This window comes from Phodopus roborovskii, unplaced genomic scaffold, assembly GCF_943737965.1.
Source record: "Phodopus roborovskii unplaced genomic scaffold, PHOROB, whole genome shotgun sequence".
Taxonomy (NCBI): Eukaryota; Metazoa; Chordata; class Mammalia; order Rodentia; family Cricetidae; genus Phodopus; species Phodopus roborovskii.
Window position 1 is genome coordinate 22,062 of NW_026126110.1, and position 18,838 is coordinate 40,899.

Here is an 18,838-nt window from a genome sequence, read left to right on the forward strand (position 1 = left end):
CAGCACTTGGAAGGCAGAGGCAGGTGGATGTCTGTGAGTTCAAGGTCAGCCTGGTCTACAGAGTGAGTTCCAGGACAACCTCCAAAGCAACACAGGGAAACCCTGTCTCGAAAAAAAACGAAGAAGAGGAGGGGGGGGGAGGAGGAGAAGAAGAAAAGAAGCAAAGAAGTAGCCTGCAAAGTTGAGGTTTTGCAGGAGTGGAGGAGGGTGATTCAGAAAAATAGAGAGGCAAGCCAGAGAGGGACATGAGGTCAAGAGGGCTTTGAGGTGGGTGCAATTAAAGGAGTGAGCAGGTAGAGAGAAGAGCACGGACAATACAGCGATGGTGGAGAGATGACCATAAGTTGGTCAGAAAGACACAAACACATTTGGCCGTAACTGGGAGCCCTCTCCACTCTTTCTCCACTTGAGAGCATGAAACATGCAAGTGGCCTGAATAATGCTATCTCTCCGTTTACTTAGGGCCTTGTGTCCTCAAAGAGGGTCACATGTATGCCTTGCTAGTGTCGTGGAATATTTAACTCTGTAAAGGTGTGTTACATTTGTTTATGCTGCATGTGTTTAATTATGTAAAGATGTGTTGCTGTTTCACCTTGCCTGCCTAAGGCACCCGATTGGTCTAATAAAAAGCTGAATGGCCAATAGCTAGGCAGGAGAGGGATAAGCAGGGCTGGCAGGCAGAGCGAATAAATAGACGGAACAAAGCGAACAAGAAGAACAATGAGAGGAGAGAAAGAAGAAATAGGAGGAGATACCTGGGGCCAGACAGCCACACACGGAAGCAGCAGGAAAAGTCGGATATAAAGAAAGACCAGCTCTAAGGCAAAGCATAGGTGAAGTGATGAAGAGAAACAGGTTAGATTATAAGAGGTAACAAGAAAAGAGCTAAGCTGGCCTGAGCATTCATAACTAATGATAAAGTCTCTGTGTCATGATTTGGGAGCTGGTTGGCGGCCCAAAAGAAAAGGCCTGGTACAGGCAGGTTAGTCTCAAATTCAAAGGACCTATGGGGCCCAGGATGAGCTTTAACTCCAGATCCTCCAGCCTCTACTCCACAAACTGCTGGGATTACAGGCATTGGCCCACACGCCCTGCCAGAACTATTTTGAAATGGGGCAGGGAGAGGAGGCTTGCTAAAAGGGATGGGAGGCGGATAATTCTTATCTAAACTTGGGAAGTGCAAGGAAACTATTTGTTTCCTCTTTCAGAACTGAGATGCTGTTGTTAGGTTTTATCCAGTGCAATGCCCTGGGTTTTACATAAGTAAAACAATAGGCAAGCATTGAGTGAGTTGCTTGCCCACCAAGAGTCTGTATAAAAAAATAAAAATAAAATTTACAAAGAAAGGCAAAGTAAGGAAGGACAGTTCTACAAACTTATGTGGGAGGAACTACCTAGTCAGCTGTAAACTGACACAGCTTTTTAGTATTGTGACATTGTAGTATTGGAGGAACGAAAAGCACATAAATAAAACAGAAGACCTAGGTGAAGATGGCCAATTGAGACTTGACAGTCAAAAGCTGTTCAGTGGAGGAAGAATAGTTATTGAAATTGCTAGAATGTTGGCAACAGACAAAAGGATCCTGTAGTTTGCTAGCTAGCCTGCCTAGCTAAATTGGCAAGTTGCAGGTTCACGGAGACCCTGTCCATGAGATGGCTCAGGGTGAAGGCAATTGCCACCATGGCAAACAACCTGAGTTTGATTCCTGGGACTCCACATGGTGGAAGGGGAAAACTTCAACTTGTCCTCTGACTGCCACATGCACAGTGGCTGGCTGGCAGACACTTGCACACAAACACACACAAGAATAAATATAATTTTTTAAATGTTAGTTTTTTAAGCCTCTGGCTGTCCTGGAACTCCCTCCATAGACCAGGCTGGCCTCGAACTCAGAGATCCACCTGCCTCTGCCTCCCAAGTGCTAGGATTAAAGGCATGGGGCACCATGCCTGGCTGATAAAAATGTTTAATATTTTTTTAAAGGTGGAGAGCAATTGGAAAGGACACCGGATGGTGAACTCTGGTCTCTACATGCTGGTTCATGCATGTGTACACACAATCACACACACCACACATATACAAAAGCAACATATACGGGGTAAATGGGGAGAGGCAAGGAATAGGAAGCCTCAAATGTATCACAGACTTCAACATTAAACTACAAAATTAAAGACTATGACATAGAGCTAGAGTTCTTACATAAGACTGAAAGTATTGCCCATCTGATGAAATATGGACAAAGGAGACTCCAGAAAAGACTGTTTCCCCCACATATACGCTGGGAACAAAAAGCCAGATGTCCAATCTAGGAAATGGCTCTGCCATTTCTCACACTTCAAGGCTCACAGTCCTAGATCCGCACAAAAACTGTTCATAAGTTCATATGCAGCCCAATGAAGACTGCAGTTTTTATTTGCCAGTTAAAGACTGGAAAGAAAGCCAGGCAGTGGTGATACACTCCTCTAATCCCAGAAGCAGGCAGTTCTCTGAGTTCAAGGCCAGCCTGGTCTACAGAGCAAGTTCCAGGAAAGCCAATGCTACAGAGAAGCCCAGTCTCAAAAATAAAATAAATTAAATAAATAAAAGAGGCAGCCCAATGTCTTTCTTTCACTAGATGGACAAATACTTTAAGAACCAACCGAAGAGCCACATTGCTTAGTAGTAACAATCTGAACAAGGGGTATTATGCTGAGTGAAAATAAGCCAAGCTCAAAAGGTCACATACTCCATTATGTAACAATTGTGAAATGACATTTTAAGATGTCTAAACAAATGAGAGGATGCCAGAGGTTAGAGACAAGGAAGACAGGAGAAGAAGTAGGCAGGTGTAACTATAAATACAAGACACAGCATGAAAAAGATTGTGACATTTTTAGCAGTTCTCTGGAGTCACACAAGTGTACGTGTGGGAAACTACATAGAGCTCCACACACAAGTGCAGGTAACACACAAAGATGAAGCCAAGGTATAAAGCAAGGCTGCTCAGGTGCTTCTCTTACACCATGAAACTGAGAACCACAAGAGGTTAAGTTAAGCTCTTGGAATTGATAGATTAATCTGGATTCACACCCTTCTCCAATGGGCCAGACAAGAGTAAATCAATGAACTTGGACTACTGCTTTACATGGAGTTATCAGGTAGCCTGAATATCAAATATTTGTTTACAATTCATAACAGCAGCAAAATTAGTTATGAAGTAGCAATGAAATAATTTTATGGCTGGGGGTGGGGAATCACAACACGAGGAACTGTATTAGAGGGTCAGTGTTCAGAAAGTTGAGAATCATTGCCCTAAATGAACCTCCACAAGCACTTAAGGACCCTCAGATACTTGGGATGAGAGTGGAAGTTCATCCACATAACTCTAGCCAGGATAAATGTGTCATGGTAGACATGTCACATTAAGATCCCTTAAAAAGGGAAAACTGAGGATGTGGCTCGGTCCCCCAGAGGATAGTACTCATCTACTAGTTGTTCCAGCTTTGGGACAATAGCTGGTAACTGTCACACAAACTTTATATGCATCTTCACTTCACCTGGGGAGTTTAGAATCAGAATCACTGTTACATGGCAGATTTACTCCGTTAATGGAAACATTTCAAGCTGACATTTTCTATAGTAAACATTTTTCCAGGTCGCAAAATACCCTTTCCACAATATGCAATGTACTGACCAAACACTGAAATAAGGACATGAAAAGTATACTTAACCAAGATGAAACAAATCCATCCCCTTTCAGCCCTATATGTAACTGGAACTTCATAGGGGAGACAGTCACCGTGAACATCGTGGGGCCATTCAAAATCATTTGTGTAAAGGTAAAAGGAAACAGGCAAAATGTGTACTGTTTAAGCAGTCAGTTACTTTCCACACGTGAGAACACAGCTATTAGAAAAACTTCAATCCTTTTTCTGTGCCAGGCAATCTTGAGGTATTTTTGGTTAGGGACCATCCAGTACCTAAAGCAGGAAGATGGCTGAAAAGATGAAAACCTCTCTGTAGCCCACTACCTCTAGCCTCCAACTTGTGAAAAGTCTAAAGCACATAATAGGGTAGACAGTAAAGACGGCCAAATGAAACTGGTTAATTCTTGCTGCCAGCTGCCCAGCTCTGAAACCTCAACAACAGTAGTCATTAGGCCAAAATGGCTGTCCACCATTTAGTGTTAATAACATTGGAGTATACAAAAAATACTAGCGAATGCACACAGGTGATTCTGATTTTAAAAAGTAAACCAGGATTTTTGAACTTCCTGGGGCTTGTTTTAGAAACCAACTTGAGCCAGGTGTGGTGGCACACTTATCTCACCACAAGCAAAGGCAGGTGGATCTGAGTTCAGGGCCAGCCTGGTTTAGAGTTGCAGGACAGGTTCCAAAGCTGCAGAGAAACCCTGTCTGGAACCCCCCCCCCCAAAAAAAAAGATGTACAGAACCATTGTCATGGTTGCACTCCCCTGCTAGAACCTCCAAACAAGATCAAGAAATGGACAATCAAATAGGACACATTACAATTCAGGCAAGAGCACAACTTTATTTTTCATCTCTAAAAGTAAACCACAATTGACAACAACAAAAGAGACTGTGCAGTTCAACTTTTTATTTTAATAAAACCAGAATATGCACAGCACATGCAGTGCTAGCATCTAAACTAATACAATAAGCAACTACTAAAGCTACAGTGACTTGAGGGTCAATCTTTACATTCAGCAAGTTTAAACCCATTCTTAATTTTTGAAACATAACTGAAAATATTGCTTGCTGATATAACTTGCTCAAATGCTATTTTGCTGAATGTACAAGTCACTGAATATGCCAATACAACAAAGATAACCACATGTTTGAGGATTGCAATGTGCCAGACATTCACTGAAAAAAAAAATACAACTAAACAAAACTCACACAACAAACATCTGAGAATCTGGACACTTTGTATCAGTGTTTTGAAGTGTTTCATTAATATCTTAAGACAAGTGTATCAAAACCTTGGCATGATTTAGTTTCAAGTCGCCAATTTTGTTTTTACTAACATCAGAAAGTTATGGCTACACCGCCAATGCCGGGTCTGCTTAATTTGACTTAAGAGTTTATTATGACTTAACATTAAAAGCTCACACTACCCCGAAATATATAATTTCACGCATACGGTGACATTCAACATTCAAGTGCCAGTGTTTTTGTACTGTCTTTTGGTCAAGTTTCTTTAAACTTTCAAAGAATCACTTTTAGGCTTACAAAAATAAATATTTGTCAAAATGTTCAATAAATATTACATAAAACTAGCAGCAAAAAGTATCTAGAAATCTGTCGTGTGCAAAGTTTTCTTCCCAACTATCATTCCCATGGTCCCAAATAAATTTTAGAATCTAGTCCCATCCCTTTCCTAGACAAGCTGCGTTCAACAATCTCCAAAAGACAAAATAAGATTGGAAGTTTAAGGACACGCACACAAGACATATATATAAAATTCTCTGAATGTGCAATAAAAGAAGTACTTTGTAAAAAGTTATGGGCAAAATGTACAAGGGCCTAAACCTAGACTAATTGAAATAGCACCATAACAAATGACCTCAATACTGTCAAGTGCACCTACTTAATAAAAGTTTTAGAACAAGGCACAATACACTTGAAAATCTATTGCACTTTAGGAAAATTTTTGCCATCTTCCTATGCCACTGCAAAAAGATTGAGCGTTTTGATCACTGCATTCTGGTCACAAAATTAGCCCAGAATTCCAAGTGGCATAGGCATTTTAGTGGTGGACAATGCTCGTCTTTGGCCAGATTTAGCATAAACAGACTATAAATACAATGGAAACCTATGCAACTAAAACTGACTAAACTGCACTGTAGAGCAGAATTGACACCTTGTGCAGTTATGTACATATTTCCAACCTGTGTGATCTCAGATTTCAGTTTGTTACTCTTCTGGAGCCATTTTTTTTTTTTTTTTTACAAAGTCTATAGTAAGCCAGTTTAACATCTCAACGCAGCTTGAACAGAGTAATGTGAATCGGCATTTAAAATAAAGCCTGCTGCATAATTCTTCCTGTTCATCCCCTCTTGACCAAAAAACATCAACACTAGCATGCGTTATTAGACCAAAAATCATCCAGAGCCCTATGTGAGGGCAGGTCATTGCTGTGGTCAGCCATTCTACCATTTCAATTTCTTTTATGGCAGGCATTTAAAAAGTCTAAGTAGATGAATTCTCCTAAAAACCTATTTCAAGTTATCAGACCTTTAAACTTTCCCTGTAATAACATGCCCACATTTGGCTAGCTCATAGTTAGTTAACGATCTGCCTAAACATTGAAAGAGGAATTGCTGTATTTACTTGCATTAACTTTGAGAACAGTGCTTTGAATGTATGCATGTATTCATACATCACCTCATCATGACTGGAATGGCTTGTTTAAAGACTATTATCAGGTTCTAAATACCTATCCAGGATAGAGTGAGCAAATCAGAACTTTTAACTTAATACAGTTTGCCACATTTGAAACTAATTCCATTTATATGCTTCAAGACGTTTGTTGTTTGTTTTTCCCCAATCTGCAAGTATCAAAGCCTTAATGCAGGCTACCACTTAAGTTTTTTCCTTATATTATTTATGGATGAATCGATGATTCCTGTTAAGTTGTATCACACCTGTGTGCCAAGGTTTGATTTTAGCCCAAGTTCAGTAAATTTATTTTGTCAAAAACAATTGGTATCTTGAGCATTACTGAGCCAACAGGACATCAAAATAAAAAGTTGTCTAAAGTTAAAGGCACAGTACATTAACAAACAAATGATCCTCAGTCACAAATTATAAATGCAGTTTGGGATAGGGTAGGCGGGAGGGGAGTTAATCCAAACTACAGCAATGAAGTCTTCAAACCACCTTCGAACAGGGCTGCTGATTGTTCCTTTCATCTTTACTTGTGACCTTGAGCTCCCTTAAAAAAAAAATTTCAGTGGAGAATCACAGCTGGTAATGTACTGCGAGTTCTTGAAGCTACACAAGGTATAGTCTGGCTAAGTTACATGTGGTTTCCATATTAGCTTGTTTGGCAGGGTGACCTACTGCAAAGCAGGCTCAGTTACCCCACCAGTCAACCCCCTGGGAGTTATAATTTCCTCCATATCCATCACTGTTGTAAAAGCCTCCATAGCCACCTAGTGAGAGATTTAGAAAGAAAAAAAGAAATTAAGTTATCTATAGTTAGCAACAATCCTTTCCTTCACAAGTTATAAAAAGCAATCTATAATGCTGAATTTCCCTGATTAAAACAAATACTACCTCCACCAAATCCTCTGCTGCTGCCATGGCCACCTCCACCGCTGCGACTGCTGCTGGAGCGGCTGCTGCTGAAGCTGGAACTGCTGGCACCACTACTTTGTCGATAGTCTCTGGCACCAAATCCTCCACTAAATCGACTGCTGCCGGGGGCATGAGAGTGATGTTGGTTAACAGGAAGGAGGGTATCCAACCCAACTCCTGTCAAACTTCCTAATGACCAATTTCTAATTCTTATTTACAAATTCCTTTTCCAGCCATACTTTTTCCCAATAGTGTTTTCAAAAGTGAGGGCTGAGACTAATTTTGAACAAGTTTTAAAACATTAGCATACTTCATGCATCACACACGTCCATGCACGTGCACAACCCATTACCTCTTAGAACGTCCACGACTGCTACCCTTGTAGTGGTGTTCAAAAGCCATGTTCTCTAACCAAGATGGCACTTCTTGTTTTGCCTCAACAAGAAGATCCAACAGATCCTTAGTAATATTTGCATTCCTTTCATTAAAGAATGAAGTGGCAAGACCTAAAACAGTTCCAAAAAGGAAAAAAGTCAAGATCTTCCAGAAAGGTAGCTTACCATTCTTACTTTCCTTATCAGGTAATAAAAAGATTACTATCAGCTATTTAACCAAGAAATACTGACTTCATTTTTTTGAAAACAGGGCAGGTAATATTTAAGAGAATATAAAGTTCTGGGTGGGCATGCATGATCATGAAACACCCTTAATTCAAGACTGAGGGCAGAGGTAGGCACATTTCTGCTAAGGTCAAGGCCAGCCTGGTCTATACAGTCCCTATTTCAAACAAAAAACTATAAAAGTTCTTGTGCGTATCACAAAGAAAACTAACAATCAGGATAGCTGGTAACCAAACACTTACCAAGGTTTCCTACTCGCCCTGTACGGCCTATGCGATGTACATATTCTTCAATATCACTAGGCAGGTCAAAATTAATAACATGTTTCACATTTGAAATATCCAGTCCTCTTGCTGCTACCTGAAATCAAAACTTTTGTTATATATGGCCCACTAAAAGGAAGCATTTGAACACAATAAATGAGAAAAATTATACGTACTGCTGTAGCCACTAGAATTGGGCTTTTTCCTGAGCGGAACTGGTGAAGGGCCTCTTCTCTCTCTCTCTGAGAACGGTCTCCATGGATACTGGTACAGGTATATCCTTCACGATATAAGAAATCCTCCAGAGAATCTGCACCCTTTTTGGTCTCCACAAATACTAGGGTCAGAGAATCCTTGCCTAAATTTGAAAATATTATGTTTATCACTATGAATAACTTTTAATACTTAGGACATTTGACAATGTTTTAAATAGGGAGGATAATGATGAAAAGGGACCCATTACATAGGCAGTCTAGAGAGCTAGAACTGTCCCTAATTTTACCTGTTGCATTTAGGAGGTCAAGCAGAAATGACCGTTTGTCCATTTCCTCCACCCAAACCACTTTTTGTGTGATATTCTCTGAAGTAGACCCAACTCTTCCTACAGCCAGAAAAATGTACTCATCCAAGAAATCACGGGCCAGCATCTGAAGAAAAAACAAGGCATTCTTTAATTTTGTAGTTTTATTGTATGTATTTCTGGAAGTGTCCATGTCGAAAGGAATTGGCTCTTTTTCATCATGAGGGTTCCATTTTGCAAGCCCTGCCCCATAAACCTCTATTTTTGGTCAAGTGTGGTGACATACTCCTTTAATCCTAGCACCAGGAGGCTCAGAGAACAGCCTGGTCTACATAATAAAACCCTGAAAATACCTATTGAAATAAGGAAATGTTAAAGCAAGTGAAAATTGTTAACAGTACCTGTATCTCCTTAGGGAAAGTAGCACTGAACATCATAGTGTGGCGGACACCTTTTGGAGGCATAGTATCTTGTTCAACTATTCTGCGAATCTGAGGTTCAAACCCCATATCTAACATCCGGTCAGCTTCATCTAACACCAAGTATCTGTCATGAAAAACATTTATATAAGACTTTGAAAAGAAATCGAGGTAATTTATGACTTTATCTGTTAATAAACTTAAATGATGTCAGTGTAGCTAATGTTTTGCATAACTGCATTTAATAGTTATATAGCAAACAAATGACTCTTGCTAAGAGGTTAAGTCATCCAAGATCAGAGTTACTTTTACTTTGGTGTGTACACATATGTACGTGGCACACAGGACAATCACGCAGGAGTAAATTTTCCTCTAGCATGTTAGTTCTGGCAATTGAGTAAGTCTCATCAGGCTTGGCAGCAGCTGCTGAGCCATTGCTGGCCCCCACCACTTTTGTCCTTGGAACTAGTTACTGATTGGAATTATGATGGATTAACATTTTGTAAGCCACATCTCAATCTTTATATATTTAGACAATGCTAACAAATACATACTTGCAGAAGTCTAATCCAATCTTTCCCCTCTCCATCATATCCACTAGACGTCCTGGAGTAGCCACTAACAAGTGGCATCCACGTTCTAAGTCTCGAATCTGTTGACCAATTTCAGCACCGCCATAAACCACACAAGGGCGAACTCTAGATCGGTATGAGAACTGCAAACAAAGAAACTCTATGAAATTCAATGTCAAGATTTTTACATGGCCATAAAATATTTCATTAGAACCAATGGGAAAGCTATGTATCACTAAAATACATACTTTTCTGGCTTCCTCATAGATCTGCACTGCCAATTCTCTTGTTGGTGCCAGTACCAAGGAGATTGGGTATTGTTTGCGACGCCCATATCTTCCATTTTCCTAAGAAATAAAAATTTAAATTACCTTTCGAAAAGAAATTTCATTTTCTTTAGAAACTTACATACTCCACCATAAAACTTCATTAGACTAGTCTTAAGCACCATTTGGAATGCTCTCAATGTTTCATAATAGCTCCATTTGTATAAAGAAACATCGTAATTTGGCATACAGCTCAATGACAGAGCACTTGCTTAGCATACAAAATCCTCCTAGGGCCCACTCCCAGCATCGGGAATTACCTTCATGGCCCTCAGAGCCTCTCCTGGACCATCAGCATAAATCTGACTCAAGATAGGCAGGAGAAATGCTGCAGTTTTTCCAGAGCCTGTTTCAAAAAAAAGCATGTTCAACTAACCACAATAAAACCCTTACTACTTGTGAATCAACACTGGAAGCTAACTAGTAGTTTTACTTTATGACTAAACTTCCCAAAAATTTCAGCTCTTTAGCTGACTAAAACAAGAGTCAGCAAATTTAAGAAAATGCAATTTAAAAAAAATTTACAAAACACAGAATTTATATATTAATCCATGGCTTCTTTGACACTAGAAACAATAAAATTGAGTATTTCCAAATGTTCATAGCACACAAACATACAAATATCTATTACCTGCTTCTTTATTGGGGGGAACCCCCACAATATTTACTCTTATCCAATGAACTTACCTGTTTGAGCACAAGCCATCAAGTCTCTTTTCTCTTTGATAATAGGAATAGCATGCTTCTGCACTGGAGTTGGACGAGTGTAACGAGTAAGCTCAATATTTCCCATAATAATTTCTCCCATTTCAACATCACTGAACTGTCAAGAAATTCAATGGCACAATATAAGTAGAAATGTTATCTGAAGGCACCCTGTTTTACACTAGTATGTAAATGACAACAGCAAAAGTTTAACTTTCTACAAACTCTAGTATGTAGTTACATTTCCCTGTAGTTATAAAAATACTTACACTTTCAATATGTGGAGGACAGTTGTTGCCTGTTGCTTCGACTGGAATGTCATCATATTTCTCAAAGTTAATCCCAGTATTGCCTCCAGAAAAGAGTTCCCTAAAATAAAGGATTAGTAAATTTGCATGCAAAACCAGTGAGAAAGGCTTCATCAAAACTGTGCCTCAAAAACTTACTGTTCCAAGCGTTCACTTGGCGGGAGTGGTTTTGACCAGTCATCTTCATCTGATTTGTCACACCAACGACTGTTTCCACCTCTTTCAAATTTGCCAAAGCCACTTCTATCTCCACGGCTGCCAATGCCATCATAGTCTCCCCGTCCACGATCATCAAACCTAAACATCAATAAATTAGAATCTTATTATCAGATATTACCACTCCAGAAAAACTACCTCATATAGATCAACTACAAAATGTTAATATTTCAATTATTTTATTCTTATTGATAAAGATTAGTTATCAGACTGTCATTTTTAAAAATCAGTATCTTCCTTTATTCTTACAGTCAGTCATGCAGCCCACTCTTGCCTCACAAAGAGAAAACAAAAGGCATTAAGGCTTTACTGTCCTTTTCTGGAGAAGGGAGGAGGACTAGATGTGGAGGGAAAGGGGAGATGGAAGGTAAGACTGGAAGGAGGGAGGGGAAACTGCTCAGGATATAAAAAAAAAAAAAAAAACCAGAAACAAAAAAAATAAGACTTTAATGGTGTCACATGCTTTTAATCCCATTACTTGTGAGGCAGAGACAGGCGGGTCTGTGTGTTCAAAGCCAGCTGGTCTACAGAGAAACCCCGTCTCAGAAAAACAAATAGTTTGAATTGGCATGTAAAACATACCTTCAAAATGTTTATCAAAGTATATTTAGTAGTAAAGATTAAAACAAACTGTACCCCAAACACCAATTGTTCGGGTTATACTATGAAGCCACTTAAGGAAGGGATAATTCATCATGTGACAACTTTTTAAATAAAAGGTTTTAAAAAAAAAATCCTTACCTGAATAAAGATGTTTATTGCCAAAAATCTGGATACAGGCGACTAACCACAGCTATTAGGCACATGGAGTCAGTTCACCATACTTGTATATTCAAAAACATAAGGTGTTTTAACATGCCATTAAGAGTCCACAAAAAGCTCAAGCAAATTAGGCCAAATGAAATTACCTTTTAGATACAGAACATAAAACTAGAACATTTTTGGGCTTGTACCTTTGTATGTAATTTCTATGTAATAGGTTTCATCTTACAGCTAAGAAAATATATTAAGTAGACAAAATGCCGACATTTACTTTTATCCTGACAATCAGGATAAAGATGTCATCAATTCCTAAATGACTAATGCATACACGTGAGGTAGTGATTTCACTTACCTTCCTCTTGATCCACTTCCACGATCACCAAAGAAACTAGACTTCCCTCTTGAATCACCTCGGGATCCAAAACTGCTGTATGCATCTTTATCTTTACTAGAACTCCACCCTGAACTGTCTTTGTCGTAGAATCCTAAAAGTAAACAAACCCACCACAAACTCAAAAGAATCCTATTAACACACAGGCTTCATCTTTCTGAATTTGAAGCCCATAGCCCTTTTATCTACCAAACACCAATGTAAACATTCTAATGGCAACAATAGAAAATAAGACATAACAAATATACCTAAGCCAGTTATACCTAACCTCCAATTCTCTCCACCAGAAAGTACCAGATCATGAAATCTAACAGTCTAAGAATATTTTGAATGAATACCACTCTAAGAGGTCACCAACTTTGCTTTTAGCAAGATGACTATGGTAACTGTCTATCATATAACTTATGTTTTAACTCCCATTCACTTTACAGGTGTGAATGAATTTACAAATAATCAGCCATCACAGTTTGATTTGGTTATTTTTCAGTTCCAACAGCAAAAGTATAGGAAGGATGTTTTGTACACATACATCACACTCCAAATGTTATCATTTTAGTGGTTTATTTACAAGCTTAATGCTATCAATATTCAAAAAAAATGTCCCCCATATAATGTCAAATGTAAATATTTAACTACCTGGGGATCCCAGGGACAGATAGATTTAAGACAAATAAGTAGGGTTGACTAGCTTCAGTGACATCTTATTAGTCAGAGACATTTACAAGTTACTTTCTGTCTGCCTTTGTCTCTACCATTACAGTCATATGCTTTCACTAGCAATCAAGAATTTAATTGCTTCCGCAGGTCTCTTCCACTTGTAAAATTTAAGATCCTGCTTGTTCTAATTTCTTTCTACAATAAAGAGTTCTTGTTCACTCCACATTAGACAATCACTCCCAAAGCACTAGAATGTGCCTGATATATCTTATGTTAAGTCTGTCTTCATTTTGTCATATATACCATGACAAAAACAACTAATTATTTCCATGTAGTTTGTGTTTCACCGCATGGTGCTAACCCATTTTTTTTTTCAAATTAAAATCAAGATGTGACTAATAAATCATATAAAAACCATGACACCCAAGATAATTTTCCATGGTGTGACATCAGTTAAGGCTTTTCAAAGTTAGTAAGTCCCAGTGTTTTAAATCAGTCCTGGTAGAAATTTATAGCTTTCCTAAGATGTTGTGTTCAGCAGCTTTTGATTAATTTCTAAATGAATCAAGAATTAGATTTACTAAAGTGGTGTTCTGCTTAAGGACTCACCTTTAGTAGCTTCTCTGTTCCTTAAATGAGGAGGGATATAGCGCCCTTCTGAAAGAACATAAAATTATTACAAATGCCAAATACCTTCACAGTAAAGCTTTCATCAAAATCCCTATTTTTTAAACAGTAAAACACTCCACATTTCTAGTGGGTGGGTGAACAAGATTTGTTTTTAAACCAGGCATGCCTATATAATCCTAGCCAAGGCAGAACAGGAAGACCACCTCTAGCTTAAGGCCAAAACCTAGTACATAAACTTATGTCTCCAAAAGGAAGTCATTTTAAACCTAGTAGTTAGACTGGGTGTGGTGGTGCATGCCTTGGACCCCTAGTAGTTAACTGGCTACTAGTTAGCCTTTTAGCCTAATTTTCTTTGTACGTCTGGATTAAATAGTTGAAAATTTGTTAGGATAATTAAAAGTACCAGACTGAAGAAAAACAGTACCTATACGTACATCTAAACATTACAGGGCACCTCTGGTACATACATGTATAAAATGTTTCCTGTGACAAAAATATTCATTTTGGCAGTAATAGAGATGGAACATAGGGCCTTACACATGCTATTCAAGGAAGGACTCGTTCACTGACCTATATAACTTATAACTTCTAGCCAGTGAACACACATTCTAACAGTGTCCATTCAATTGTAACATTCAAGAAAATATTAAGATATCAAGTTCTGAAATTCAATATAGCCATAAAATGTTTTACTTACTGCTTGCTGTACTTCCTCCAGTCTGATTATCTGAAGAGTTCAGGTCTAGGCCAGCAAACTAGAAGAAAATCAAATTGTCTTTTAGTCTTCACGTTGAATGAAACACACTAAAGAAGCCAATTAATTATGCCTTCTACTCCATTTTCTAGTCCCACATTCATTCAAAGTTGTCCCATGGAGCCCCACAGCTATTAAAATTTAGAATGTGACAAAAAAAAAAAAAAAAAAAGCATTTTTCCATGGTAAAAGTTCCTTATTTGACAAAAACTTAGTTCCAATCACTCTAAAAATTTAGCCACGCATGGTGTGCACCTGTAAACCCAGCATTAAAGTGGCTAAAACAGGGTTATCTCAATCCAGATCACTGCTCTCTCTTGGCCTCTATGGTGCAACATACAGACAGGTAGACACATAAATCTTTTTTTTTTTTTTTAAAGTTTGAGGTCAGGCAGACAAAAAAAAAATATGGTTTTAAAACATTAAGTAGGTGCTCAAAGCATAGTTCAGTTGGTAGTGCTTGCCCACATTGATGTATGAAGCCTTGAGTTTTACTCCTAGAACCACATACACCAAGTGTAAGGGTTCATGCCTGTAGTCCCAGTTATCAGAAGTGGAGGCAGTAGATCAGGACTTCAAAGCCATTCTCGGCCCTATAGGGACTTTCCAGGCTAGCCTGAGCTACATTAGACCCTGCTCAAAAAAAAAAAAAAAAAAAAAAAAAGCACATGTTAAATGGGTATAGGATTTTTTTAGTCATTTTTTTCCAATGTTCCTTGACACCATCAACGTTCTATTTGGTATTGCTTTAAACCTAAACGCACATACAAAAACAAATGTTGAAAGGTTATTTTGTTCCTTTATTCTCAAATAAAACACAAATATATTAAATTGGTATTGCACTGCATAAAACAAAATTTTGGCAATACACTCGCACTTAATCACTGTTAAAATGCTGCATGCTGTCTTCTTGGGCTTTTTAAAAATTTATTTGCATACATGCCTGTGTGTATCCCTGACAGAGTTCTGGAGTGGGGTGTAAATCTGACCACGTAGCTTTGGCTAACCTCCCTCAAAAATCACTATATAGACCAGGCAGGTCTTGAACTCAAGAAATCTTCCTGCCTATGGTGGGTCATCAGGTTTGGTGGCAGTCGTCATAACCTGCTGAACTTCTGTATAACTAATCTTAGGAGCATAAACCACAATGAAAAAAAGGACCCCTGCCCCCCCAAGCTCACGAAAGACTGAACTAGTACATTTTTGAGAAATGTTCATAAATTTGTGCTGAAAGGTTCAGTGATACTGGCAAACAGTATCACTGAAGTCACTGAAAACTGAAATTAGATGTAACCTCATTGCCATTAGCAAAAATGTTCTCATGCTGTTTCCCAGCATTAAAGCTGCACTTATTACCATTCCAGGTATTTTTAAATTTATTATCTGGCAACATTAAGTTGGCAAATGCACTCACTATTGGTACTCATCACAATCTTAAGAACTTGAACTACCCGAAATTCCTAAATCTCCAGAGTTTAACCATTACAAGTCTATGAAAGGCTCTTGGGAATATAATCATTTAGATGGAATGTGTTTAAAAAAAACTCGGAGAACCTCTGGTCCGACACCAAGCGGTGCTTGTTTTTCCTTTTAATGTAATGCACCAGTAAAGTGTAGTACCAAACTAGGGAAGATTTACTGTAGCGGGTCAGTGGCCCGAGGTTAGGAGGAAACGACAGATGGATGGATCGCACATCTCTTCTGCTTCTAACCCTGGAATCAGATCCCAGGCTTGATCCATATCCCCATTTTATTTCAATGGCGGCAACAAGTCAACAACAAAACTCTTGCCATATCCTGGGCATTTTGCCTCAAGACAATTCAAACTGGGCGCGCAATCCTGCCCTGTGTCCAGGAAAAAAAGCCGGTGTGCCGAGTTCGGGGCTCCGCGATAGGTTCCTCGCCGAAGGCTAAAGGGCCGCGCCGGGTGGCTCGCGTCACCGCCAAAGCCGGCGCCAGTGCGCACGCAGCGGCCACGGACTCCCTCCCCCCTCCTCCCCCCCCCCGCCCAATCCGCCCTGAAATTTCTGCGTCACAAAACTTTCCACTCGGAAACCGCGGCCTCCCATTCCGCGACACCCCGGGCCCGCTGTAGGGAAGAAACCTGGCTGAAATGCGCGCGAGCCCGCCTGCGGGCGGGCAAGGGGGGGGGGAGGTGGTGCACGGCACGGGCCGCCTGCGCCACACAAAGGAGGCTGCCGCCATTAGCCCGCGCTGAGGCCAGCCCCCTCCCCCGCGGGGCGCCCCCTCCCACATTCCAGCGCTGCGGGGCCACTCCGCTGAGCCGCGCGCCGCCGCCGCCGCAGCCGCAGCCTCCCGGGGTTAAAAAGCACGATCGCGGGAGCCAGGGAGATTGAATTGAAAAGCCCCAGGAACCCGTGGCCAAAACTATCCCCCTCCGGAAGCGTGCCGCCACGCTGCGCCGTCCCCCCGCCAGCCCCTGCAGGTCACTAATCAACTAGGGTGCGCGCGCGCGCTCCCGAAAGAGCGCGCCCCTCCCCCCTCCGCTCGCCTGCGCACACACAAAAGCCGCCATTGTGCTCGGGCCGGGGACAATACCTGGAGCCGAGCGCGGCCGGAGGGGCTACCGGCACTCGCACTCCCCGCAGCCCATCCAGTCCCTCCCCAGCCCCCAGGCAGCGAGAGCCGCAGGCCCGAGCCGCCCGGGAAACGGGAAGGGAAAAAAACAGAACTTAAGAGCTGCGCCACAGAGCAGGTTGGGTCTGGGGAGAAATTGGTGCAAGAGCCCTGCAGCTTACCTGCTGGTCCAGCCCGAGCGCATTTTCCACTGCCACATGACTCATCCCTGAAGAGTACCGAAAATTCGGAGTCTTCCGCTGCTGAGCAAGTGCCGGCTCTACCGCAAAGACCCTCTCACGGGAGAACTGCGGCTTTGAAGCGCACCGCGCGGCCACCGATCTTATATACCAACTCGGAGGGCTGCTACGTCAGCACGTAAGACGTATGCCCGCCCCTCAGGAGGTTGTCCCCTATCGGAAGGATTTCTGCCTAGCTACGGCGCGTTCCTCGGATTATTCCCGTGGGAGTTGCTAGTCCAATCACCCCTTGGTTGTGCGTACATAGAGAACCCCGCATTAAATGCTGTTCTGATTCTCTTGGATTTGCTTTTCCCTGTTCGTGTCCATACTCTAGCCTTAGTGTTTTCTCGAGATCTCGCGAGAAATAGTCTCCGTCCGTCCTCTAGCAATGAGAATGGCCCTAAGATTTAGATTAGGCCTATGTGCTGCGTCTTCCCCCTATGCCCAGTTTTCATCTTTCTTTCCAGCGCTCTTCCTGTCCTCTCAGTCCCCGGCCTTGAAAATGATGTAGTGGACTTTGGCTGGCCTGATGCGCCTTCGCTCTTGCTGGTGCTTCTTTTCCGTATAGCAGACAAAACGAGGACCGGGAACCGAGGAGGGCGGGTGGGTCACGTGATCGTGGGTGTCCGGCGCGGTGGCCATTTTGTGCAGAAGGGAAACTGCTTTGAATAGTGCTGGGAATGGGAGGGAGGGGTGAGAACACTCGTGGGGGAGGGGAGGAGGAAGGAAGGAGCAAGGAAGAGGAAAGGAAAAAGGCTGGATGGCGACTCGGGGCGTGAGTAGGGACTGTAAGGGACGTGCCTGTGGCTGGAGGCTTCCTAGCGCCGTTGCCTAGGTAGCGGGTACGCCACCCACACACACTCTACGAAGGAACAATGAGACTATCTCACGCGAATCTAGAGCCGGCTGCCTGGGACCCTCCCGGGACTCCGTCCTTCCGCGAGTGTGAGGCGTGTGCGCGTCATTGCAGGGCTCTGTGTCCTTCCGCGGCGCCGCACTCCAGGCTCCGGGCTTATGATTGCTGGCACAGCAAGGGACCCCGGAGTTTTCAAACATCTTTCCTAAGTCTCCGTGGACTCCAGGGTGTGTGACTGGGCACAATCTGTACCTGCTGGAGGAGCTGGGATGGGGTCACCTGCCTTGGGTGATCCCCCCCCCCAGGCTACTACAGTGGACAGAGAATAGGAAGAAAAAGGGATATATCATCAGAGGGGCCTCTTCTGGTGAACCCCTCTTCTAGGTGCTCACCCCTAGTCTCAGCTTCAAAAACACAGACCCTAAAACAATAAAACCAAACAAAACAACAAAAAAAATAGTCCTCAGCTTTCAGGTAATGGCCACACATACAGGTTACCTAAAACCTACCCCCTTCTGACCCTCAACTTAAAAAAAGTGCAGGACACTCCACCATCCCCCACGGGGCCTTCTGCTGCCACAATTCAAATAACTAGTTCTTATCAAAGAATTTAGAACACACACTTTTCAAGTTTTTAAAATTGAAACCGAATTTCTCAAAGATACAAGAATAATGAAACAATCCCCAGGCAAATTGCTTTCTGGCTGTGGTTCTCAAT

The 18,838-nt window shown here is 41.4% G+C and overlaps 1 protein-coding gene across 2 annotated transcripts; it reads right to left on the reverse strand.

The window, feature by feature from the left end:
• Positions 1 to 4,577: 4,577 nt before the first annotated feature.
• On the reverse strand, positions 4,578 to 17,370 carry LOC127218456 (ATP-dependent RNA helicase DDX3X). Of its 2 annotated transcripts, none has more exons than XM_051179479.1 (17): positions 17,205 to 17,370; positions 14,389 to 14,446; positions 13,671 to 13,715; positions 12,366 to 12,498; positions 11,174 to 11,332; positions 10,997 to 11,096; positions 10,710 to 10,845; positions 10,283 to 10,368; positions 9,945 to 10,043; positions 9,679 to 9,839; positions 9,107 to 9,251; positions 8,688 to 8,832; positions 8,362 to 8,543; positions 8,165 to 8,282; positions 7,655 to 7,808; positions 7,282 to 7,421; positions 4,578 to 7,157 (listed from the first exon to the last, which is right to left on the reverse strand). In XM_051179479.1, the coding sequence occupies exons 1-17, from the start codon at positions 17,247 to 17,249 to the stop codon at positions 7,078 to 7,080; spliced, it is 1,986 nt and encodes a 661-aa protein (XP_051035436.1). In that variant the 5' UTR covers positions 17,250 to 17,370; the 3' UTR covers positions 4,578 to 7,077. The 2 variants fall into 2 exon arrangements, with proteins under 2 accessions (XP_051035436.1, XP_051035435.1); XM_051179478.1 differs by having other exon boundaries at positions 13,671 to 13,718.
• Positions 17,371 to 18,838: the final 1,468 nt, after the last annotated feature.